This window comes from Portunus trituberculatus, chromosome 4 (assembly GCF_017591435.1).
Source record: "Portunus trituberculatus isolate SZX2019 chromosome 4, ASM1759143v1, whole genome shotgun sequence".
Taxonomy (NCBI): domain Eukaryota; kingdom Metazoa; phylum Arthropoda; class Malacostraca; order Decapoda; family Portunidae; genus Portunus; species Portunus trituberculatus.
The window spans coordinates 5,402,571-5,412,944 of record NC_059258.1 but is presented as its reverse complement, the minus strand read 5'-3'; the positions used below and the strand labels follow the sequence as shown (position 1 = coordinate 5,412,944).

At 43.8% G+C, this 10,374-nt stretch overlaps 1 protein-coding gene across 1 annotated transcript in view; it reads right to left on the bottom strand.

Moving 5' to 3' along the window:
* Positions 1–1,339: 1,339 nt before the first annotated feature.
* The window catches only part of LOC123511874 (potassium channel subfamily K member 15-like), a 25,825-nt gene continuing 16,790 nt past the window's right edge, over positions 1,340–10,374 (bottom strand). The window contains 3 exon segments of the mRNA XM_045267931.1: positions 1,340–1,783; positions 2,059–2,198; positions 4,759–4,860. Coding sequence (XP_045123866.1) covers positions 1,340–1,783; positions 2,059–2,198; positions 4,759–4,860 — 686 coding nt within the window.

The following is a 10,374-nucleotide window of genomic DNA, read 5'->3' as shown; positions in this document are numbered from 1 at the left end:
CAAGTTTCGCTCACCGTTTCCTTTCGTCTCGCTCAGTTGATTTCACTTTGGTTCGTATTATGCTTGTTTATCTACACTGTTTTTGCACCGAGAGCGTCAGTCACCATCGCTCACTATCGCTCACTTCGACTTTCTGCCTCACTGTCTCACTCACTGCTTCACGGGGTTCGAACTGTCTGGGAGCTTTGAACACGAGTCACACACATGGCGGAAGGGAAAGCGTGATATCTTGATTCACTCTCACTCACTCACTCTCGCACACTCACTCTCACTCATCTGTGGCGGCGTGACCTTCCTCAGTGGCTCAGGTCCGTGATTCGCGGTTCACAGGGATTCGAAGCCTCGGCTCGCTGGCGCGGGAGTGACGGGAGGGAGTGTACCAAAGGACAGAGGGACAGCGGGACACAGCGACACGAGGGACACGACAGGACAGAAGAGGGAGCGGCGCCCCCCCACGGCCCACATTGAGCGGGGGTCGGGGGACGCAAGCTCCAAAGCCTCACGCGGCTGCTTCGTTAAGGTTCATGAACCAGTTTATCATTTAGTGATTGATTGATTACTTTTTTTAAAATTTATTTATTTCATATATTTACTTACGTAGAAGAACGTCCACACTGCGTAGGGCCGGGCCGCGCCCGCCGCCCGCCTGCATACACGCACGCACGCACGCACGCACACACATCGGCGCGGCGCAGGATGGCGCAGCGGCGTTGGGTCAGGAGTGTTGAGCACCGCGCCGCGCCCTCAGCCCTTCAGCCGCCTAGCATATACGCCCCGCTCAGCCTCAGTACAGGTGGTGGCCTGCGGCGTCCCGGGGCGAGAGTTGGGTGTGGGGCGCGGCGTGGCAGGCGGGTCAGATCCTTCCGGGGCTGAGGGGCGAGGTGGCGCGCCCCGCGTCGGCGGAGTCGCAGATGGTGACGGTTTTTTTGGCGCGGGTGGTCAGCATGGGCGTGTGCGTGGGCGTGTTGGCGGCGGGCGGCAGCGTGGGCGGCGGCACGGGCTTGAGTGTGGGCGCCTCCTTCCTGAGGGTGCCGTAGGTCGCCTCCACCTTGCCGTCCTTGGCGGGCGAGGCGGGGGAGGCCAGCGGGCTGGCGGCGGAGGGCGGCGCGCCGCTGTTGGGCGTCAGGAACTTGTCGTCGTCGGGCGTGGGCGTTACCTTGTAGATGGTGTTGGCCAGGGCGTGGTTGTGGCGGGCGTGGCCGGTGTGATTGGCTAGGATGCCGCCGCCACCCCCGCCGCCGCAGCCACCAGCCAGGCAGGGCGGCGGCGCCTTGCCGCTGGCGCCCCGCGGGCCGCCGCCGCCGCTGCCGTAATTGAAGAGAGCCATGGTTTCCACGTGTCAGGTGTCGTCCAGGTGGAAGCGGTGCGGGGCGCCGCCTCCGGGGCCAGGGGTGCCCATGAGGGAGGCCATGCGGCGCCCCAGGCCGTAGCCGCGGCTGGTCATCTGTTCCTGCATGAGGTTGAAGCAGGTGGCGATAAGCGCCATGCCCACCAGCAGGTACAGCGCGGCGCCCAGCAGCGCCACCTGCACGCCCGTGGAGCCCGCGGGTGTGACGGCGGGCGCCAGGTCCCCGAAGCCGATGGTGGTGAGCGATGAGAAGCAGAAGTACACGGCGTGCAGGAAGGACCAGCGGTGCACGTGCGCGAACACCGCCGCGCCGCCACAGATGTACGTCACCATCAGCACCAGGCACAGCGTCACCGGCACTGCGCCGCCCTCGCCGCCCTCACCACCATCACCACCTTCGCCGTCACTGCCGCCACCGTCACTGCCCCACTTCCGCTGTGTGGACCAAAGGTTAGTACACACCCGTCCACCCCTACACACCACACACACACACACACACACACACACACACACACACACACACACACACACACACACACACACACACCTGCTACACCACTCTTTCCTGCTCCACCTAAACAAGCCCAGGCCCACTCCTGCCCCAGCCCTGCCCCAGCCCTGCCTCAGCCCTGCCCCAGCCCTGCCCCAGCCCTGCAACTCCCTAACGCTAACCACACTCCCTCACGCTGCCCATTCTCCCCCCTGCTTACCTTGGTGGGCGCGTCCACGTTGGTGTATGGCGTGGGCGTGTGAGTGTTGGGACGGGCGGTGGGTGGGCGCCGGCGGCGACGGCGGCGGCACCTGCACATCCTCCACCACACCCACTTCAGGGCCCGGGACAGAAGGTCACCTGCCGACACAACACAGTTCAGACATGGATGTGTGTGTGTGTGTGTGTGTGTGTGTGTGTGTGTGTGTGTGTGTGTGTGTGTGTTCACCTGTCTTTTTTGTTTCTTTGATTTGTTTGTTTGCTTATGCTTTTCTTGTGCCTTTGTTTCCTTTCTTCTTCTTCTTCTTCTTCTTCTTCTTCTTCTTCTTCTTCTTCTTCTTCTTCTTCTTCTTCCTAATCTTTTACTTTTTATATTGTAATTTATTCTCGATCGTTCCTCCTCTCCTCTCCTCTCCTCTCCTCTCCTCTCCTCTCCTCTCCTCTCCTCTCCTCTCCTCTCCTCTCCTCTCCTCTCTCTCCTCTCTCTCTCTCTCTCTCTCTCTCTCTCTCTCTCTCTCTCTCTCTCTCTCTCTCTCTCTCTCTCTCTCTCTCTCTCTCTCTCCATTAGCTGAAGCACCTCTCTCATTCTCTCTCTCTCTCCCTCTTCCCCTTTCACACAAATGTGACAGTTTCCCTCTTAAAAGACTTGGTTTTCTGTGGTTTCCTTAGAGAGAAGAGGATGGGGACGTGAAAGAAGACTGTTTGCATTGGTCTCTCTCTCTCTCTCTCTCTCTCTCTCTCTCTCTCTCTCTCTCTCTCTCTCTCTCTCTCTCTCTCTCTCTCTCTCTCTCTCTCTCTCTCTCTCTCTCTCTCTCTCATTGGTATCTTTACGAGGGCCACATTTCAGTCAAAAGGCGGAAAGGAGATAGAGAGTAAGACGCCAATAGATGCCATAACCTTGCCGCAGTGATGACAAAAGAGCATCGCGTGGACGTGAGGGTGACATAGATTCATAAGCAACAAAGGCATTCTCATCCTATGCGTGGAAAGGATCGGAAAATAGAAAACAGGAAGAGAATAGAAAAAAAAGTCGGAATTTGAATCTCATCCTAGTTTTCTCCTATAAATCGCGGTGAAAACTGTGGGATAAGGAGTTAAAAAGGTATCGGATCTTGTTAGGGAAGGAAAGAAGGGAAAGTTTTAAAAGGATTCGATTCCCTTTGACGTGAATTGTCTCGGTACTTATACTCTTTTGGTTTGGCGAGGGTAAAGTTGTCCAAACGTGAAGAAAATATGAGAAATTTGAGAGGAAAGTGAAAGAAAATGAGAGGGAGAACTAGAGAATGGTAGAAAATGGAGGGAAAATAAGGAAATAAAAGCGAGACCGGGAAATTTTGATGCATAAGTGAGGAAATAGAAGGGAAGTGATAAAACGTTGAGGAAATAGAAGATTGCGAAGAAAATGATAATAAATAGTTGAAGATATTAGAATATATAGAAATGAAGCAGAAAAACGAAAAAAATAAGAAAATGATAACTGAAATAATGAAGAAAAGCTGAAAAGAAAAGAAATAAAGAAAAAAATAAACGAAGAAAGGACATAATGAAGATGAAAGAAGAGAACGAAGGAAAATAAGTAAAAAAAAAAAGGGAAAATATTTACTTCACATACTTTCCTGAAAAAAAAAGACTTTGGAAGCGGATTGGTGGAAGGAAAAGTTTGATAAATGAAGGAAGAGGAAAGTTTTGTTGCCTTAGTAAAACTGAAACATTAAATCGATATGAGGGAGAGAAAGATAAAAGAAAAGAAAAAAAGAAAGGAGAAAGAGGAGGAGGAGGAGGAGGAGGATAAAAAGGAATAAAAGGATGAAATATAATGATGATGCATAAAAAATAATAAAAAATTGAAATAAAAATGAGGAATTGGAAGAAATCAATCAGGAGAGAGAGAGAGAGAGAGAGAGAGAGAGAGAGAGAGAGAGAGAGAGAGAGAGAGAGAGAGAGAGAGAACGAATTTACTGATCTATTTACTTTCATTACCCTGAGCCAAACCAAAAACACAAATAGTAAAATTGCCAAGTACGATAACCCAATTTGAACAGCCCAGTCCGAGACCTTATTTACTCATTAACTCATAAACACTCACTCTAAACCAACTATTTATCTGTATACTTCCACCATTTATTTCCTTACTTCATTATTTAGTCAGAGAGAGAGAGAGAGAGCACAGATGAACAGATTACGAGAGTACAATAATAGCAGTACTCGTGGCGCCCAGACCGAGACCCAGCCGTGTACTTCGCTATTATGTACTCTTTATTTTCCTGCTTCATTATTTAGTCGCAGAGAAAGCCAAGCACACAGATTACTTAGTGCGATAATAGCAATACTTGTGTACACGCCCAGACCAAGACTCAATTGTTCACTTATTCACTCTCTTGCTCGTATATTCTCACTCAAGACTAACTCAAAACTAAGTCAACTGTCCATTTGTACATTTCAATACTGTCTTTATTCACCGACAGAGACAGGAAGAGAAAATCAACTCTAAATCATGTCAACTGTCCATTTCTACATCGCCTCACTGTTTTTACTCGCCAACAGAGGACAGGTAGGGAAGACTAACCCCAAATTAACTAACCAACTGTCCATTTCTACATTTCCTCACTGTCTTGACTCACCAACAGAGGACAGGAAGAGAACACCAACTGAGAACCAAGTGAACTGTCCATTTCTACATTTCCTCACTGTCTTGACTCACCAACAGAGGACAGGTAGAGCAGCATGAGCGGAATCCCAAGCAGTGCGTATATGATGGTCACCACGCGGCCCAGGGCAGTCTGCGGGGCCACCGAACCGTACCCTGCAGGAGAACGTAACTATTAGGTCCATATTTTAGAAACGCTTCCACACCGTATCGTCACTATTTTCAAAGGGGTCTAGTTGAAGTGACGGGTTTTTAAGGGTGTTTCTGTAATTCTAGTGACATGTTAGCAAGTTTTCTGCAATGTTAAAGGCTCTAGTTGAAGTGACACGGGTTTTTAAGGGTGTTTCTGTAATTCTAGTGACATGTTACCAAGTTTTCTGCAATATTAAAGGCTCTAGTTGAAGTGATACGGGTTTTTAAGGGTGTTTCTGTAATTCTAGTGATATGTTTACAAGTTTTTTTTTGCAATATTTAAGGCTCCAGTTGAAGTCATACGGGTTTTTAAGGGTGTTTTAGTAATTCTAGTGACATGTTAACAAATTTTCTGCTCTAGTTGAAGTGACACGGTTTTTTAAGGATGTTTCTGTAATTCTAGTGAGATGTTAATAAGTTTTTGCAATATTAAAGGCTCTAGTTGAAGTGACAGTTTTTTAAGGATGTTTCTATAATTCTAGTGACATTAACAAGTTTTTTACATTATCAACAGGACAGATACTCTATAGAACTCGGTTTCTTGTCTCTGTGGTCTTTGAAAATGCTCGCGGTGAGAGAGAGAGAGAGAGAGAGAGAGAGAGAGAGAGAGAGAGAGAAGCGTTTCTGAATACTGCTCTTAGACCCGTGCTCAGAAACGCTTTGCTCTCAACACGACTATTTTCCAAGGCCACAGAGATGATTAGCGGGGTTTTCAAGAGTTTCTCCAGTTAATAATGAAGAAATCTTGTCAATCTGCCTCTAGAACTATAAAAACGCCCTTCAAAACACACTGCTCTCTCTCTACGACTATTTTCCCAAGCCACAGAGATAAGCGGGCTTTTCAAGAGTGGGTTTCCAGTTACTGATGTAGAAATCTTGTCACTCTGCCTCTAGAACCGTAAAAATACCTTAAAAACTCGTGTATATTTGAATAAAGCCTTTTGTAATAGTGGGGTGAAGCACAGAAGACTTTGAGAACACAGGCCTTAGACCAACGCAAAGTAAAAACAGGTAAGAAAACACGAAGAAATATGCAAATAGAGAGATTGAAATAAAAAAAAAATATAACAAATGCGTTAGAATTGAAGGCAAACAAACATTAGACCAGTAAGGACACACGAAAAATATATGCAATCCTCTAATACAAGAGTTAACCAGTACTCTCTCAATCATTCACACCTTTCACTGGTAAACTCGAACTCACTGCCTGCCTCTGTATTTCCAGCTTCCTACGACTTGAATTCCTTTAAGAGAGGTATTGAGGCCCTTTTTTTTTTTTTATTATTATTTACACCATGTGGGCTTTTCACGGGAATTTCTGGGCTAAAGAGGATACTGTTTGTGGTACCTTCTATCTCAAAGCCCACCCGCTAGGAAACCGTTGCCGCGAGTGAGGAAGCCCAACCTACACTCGGACCGTGGACAGGATTCGAACCCATGCGCTTGGAGACCCCGCTGACCCCAAAGCACGCATGGTTCCACTGCCTCTAAATTTTGACTAAACTCTTGAATCTTTTATGGAGACTACAATTGAAATAGACTTTTTTTTTTTTCCCTAATGTTTTTGCCCTTGGTAGTTTTCCCTCTTACATAAAAAAAAGGTAGAAAATATGATAAATTGGTTTGAATTGAAAGATACACAAATAGACCATTATATCATTACAATTGTAAGAAAAACACTTTATTTTATGGGAATGGATGAATTAAATTGAGAAATATGAAAAATGGTGATGCAGTGATGGAAGATAAAAAAAGGCAAACTTGATGAATTAGGGAAGATAAGATAAGGCTGAATAAATAGAGGAATAAGGGGAAATAGTGATAATATAGTTGAAAGTGTAAGAATTATTGCTCTCTCTCTCTCTCTCTCTCTCTCTCTCTCTCTCTCTCTCTCTCTCTCTCTCTCTCTCTCTCTCTCTCTCTCTCTCTCTCTCTCTCTCTCTCTTCCAATTCCCCTTTTTATTGCTCTTTCTTCTTCTTCCTTCATTTATTCACTCTCTCTCCCTCTTCCTCCCTTCGTCAGTTGTAGAGATACATAAATATTTTTTCCCTTTCCTTATTACCATCTTTTATTAGCGCTGTTTCTCTCTCTCTCTCTCTCTCTCTCTCTCTCTCTCTCTCTCTCTCTCTCTCTCTCTCTCTCTCTCTCTCTCTCTTTCTTTCTTTCTTTCTTTCTTTCTCTTTCTTTCTTTCTTTCTTTCTCTCTTTCTTTCTTTCTTTCTTTCTCTTTCTTTCTCTCTTTCTTTCTTTCTTTCTTTCTTTCTTTCTTTCTTTCTTTCTTTCTTTCTTTCTTTCTTTCTTTCTTTCTTTCTTTCTTTCTTTCTTTCTTTCTTTCTTTCTTTCTTTCTTTCTTTCTTTCTTTCTTTCTTTCTTTCTTTCTTTCTTTCTTTCTTTCTTTCTTTCTTTCTTTCTTTCTTTCTTTCTTTCTTTCTTTCTTTCTTTCTTTCTTTCTTTCTTTCTCTCAATAATTTTTTTTCATTTCTTTCCTCAGGTCGGGATGAAAAATGGCTGTGGTTTATTCAGTACATATTTGTTATTCATCATTTGTTATTCACTCCACCTTTTTATGAATATTTGAGCATTTTTGGGGTATTTTTTTTTATTCACTATTGTTGTTACTCATTCTTCATTCATTATTCATTTCGTGTTCATTTGTTATTCATTATGCATATTAATTTTCCTTTACAGAATCTTCACTATAGCTAGGTAAGTGTTGACCCTTTCAGTACAGGGACACATTTTTACCATGAGTTTTGTGTACCATTAGACCATTTTATTGACATTAGGAAGGGTCTATGGAGGTCAGAAGATTAATGGCGAGTGTCTTCACTATTTTAACTCCTTCAGTACTGGGACGCATTTTTACCATGAGTTTTGTGTACCATTAGACCATTTTATTGACATTAGGAAGGGTCTATGGAGGTCAGAAGATTAATGGCCACAGTCTTCACTATTTTAAGACCTGTAATGTGAATGTTTTTGATTTTCTCTCTCTCTCTCCCTCCTCTCTCCCTCCCTCCCTCCCTCCCTCCCTCTTAGTACTGAAGGGATTTAGAAGCACTACGATTCATTACTGTCTTCGCTGTTCACTTAATCTCTCAGTACTTCTTCATTTACACACTTCCAGCTGCAAGGTCTTCCAGGAGACAGCAATAAGAGACTGTCAAGCTATTACTATTCTTTGTCCATTAGCTATTATCAATTATCGACGTATATTTGACCTCTTTATTCATTTATGCATTTAATATTCATGGCTCTTGATGGAACACGCTCTGGTGAGTATTGACGTGTTCATTGTTATTCATTTGTTTATTGTTGTGTGTGTGTGTGTTTGTTGTTATTCACCGTTATTCACTGTTATTCATTTATTTGTTTTTTTCAATTTATTATTTATTCTGTGTTATTCAGTGTTCTTCATCTTAGCAATGTATTAGCGTGTTTTCTTGTTATTCATTCACTGTTATTCATTTCTTATTGTTTCAGTGTTCTCTTCGTTATTCAGTGTTATTCATCTGTCACTCATTTATTTGTGTTTTCTTTGTTATTCATCTTTTACTCATATTAAAGTGTTATTTATTTGTCATTCACTGTTCTTCATCCTATGTACGTGTGTTAGTTTGTTCATCTTTTAAGTGTTATTCATTTATTCACTGTTCTTCATCTCTCTACTCATGTTTTGCAGTGTTTCTTGTTATTCACAGTTCTTCACCATGGACGTGTGTGTGATGGGGGGGGGGGAGAAGTGTTATAATGGGTGATCTGTTTGTGCTTTGTTCATTCATCGTGGTCCTACTTGTGGTGGTGTGAGAACTGTTACCTTCACCCTCTGTGTTCTTCTGTTCTTCATTGGTGTTGGGGTTATTATTATTATTATTATTATTATTATTATTATTATTATTATTATTATTATTATTATTATTATTGATGTTGTTGTTGTTGTTGTTAGTCTTTGATATTTTGTTATTCATTCCATTACGTGTTTCTTTTTCAGTTCATGTTATTTTAAGCGTCGAGATTGTTACCACCACCACCACCACCACCACCACCACCACCACCACCACCACCACCACCACCACCACCACCACCACCTCTACCTCTACCTCTACCTATACCGTTACTGCTACCACCATCACCACCAAGGTATGTAATAAGTTATAGATGTACTACTACTACTACTACTACTACTACTACTACTACTACTACTACTACTACTACTACTACTACTACTACTACCAAACACACACCTAGCAGTAAATAGGTAGGGGATGTAACTGGAGGGGTTGTGGCCTCGCTTTCCCGGTGTGTGGAGTGTGTTGTGGTCTCAGTCCTACCCGAAGATCGTTCTTTGAGCTCTGAGCTCGCTCCATAATGGGGAAGACTGGCTGGGTGACCAGCAGGCGACCGAGGTGAATTACACACACACACACACACACACACACACACACACACACACACACACACACACACACACACACACACACACACACACACACACACACACACACACACACACACACACACACACAGTGGAGAGCAGTAGACAGCGGAGTGCCACAGGGGTCAGTATTGGCGCCAATACTTTTTGTCATATAATATAAACGACATGCCAGAGGGAGTGAACAGCTACTTAAATCTGTTTGTGGACGATGCGAAACTGTGCAGAGTCATAAAACAAAAAGAGGATTGTGAAATAATACTGCAGGAAGACTTAAACAAGATCTGGAAATGGAGTAAAAAGTGGGAAATGGAATTCAATGTGGACAAAAGCCATGTCATGGAAATGGGAAAGAGTGAAAGACGACCAGTGGGAATCTATAAGATGGGAGATGGAGTAGAACTAGAAAAAGTAAAAAGGAAAAGGACTTGGGAGTGACGATGGAAGAAAACAATCAACCGGTAAGCCATATTGATAGAATTTTCAGAGAAACATATAATTTACTAAGGAATATTGGATTAGCATTTCACTACATGGACAAAGAAATGATGAAGAAATTGATAAGTACTAAAATAAGACCCAGATTGGAATATGCAGGAGTTGTGTGGATACCCCATAAAAAGAAACACATAATGAAATTGGAGAGACTACAAAAAATAGCTACAAGAATGGTTCCAGAATTTAAAGGGATGACATATGAGGAGAGACTAAAAGCTATGGATCTACCAACCCTGGAACAGAGAAGAGAGAGAGGAGATCTGATACAAGTTTATAAGTTGATTAACGGAATGGATCAAGTGGATAATGAGAAACTAATCCTGAGAGAAGAATATGACATTATAAGCACAAGGTTGCATAGTAAGAAACTGAGGAAGGGAAGATGTCTGAGAGATGTTAAAAAATATAGTTTCCCGCAAAGATGTGTTGAGACTTGGAACAGTTTGAAATGGTGTCAGGAAAGAGTGTACATAGTTTTAAAGAAGAATTGGATAAGTGTAGATATGGAGACGGGGCCACACGAGCATAAAGCCCAGGCCCTGTAA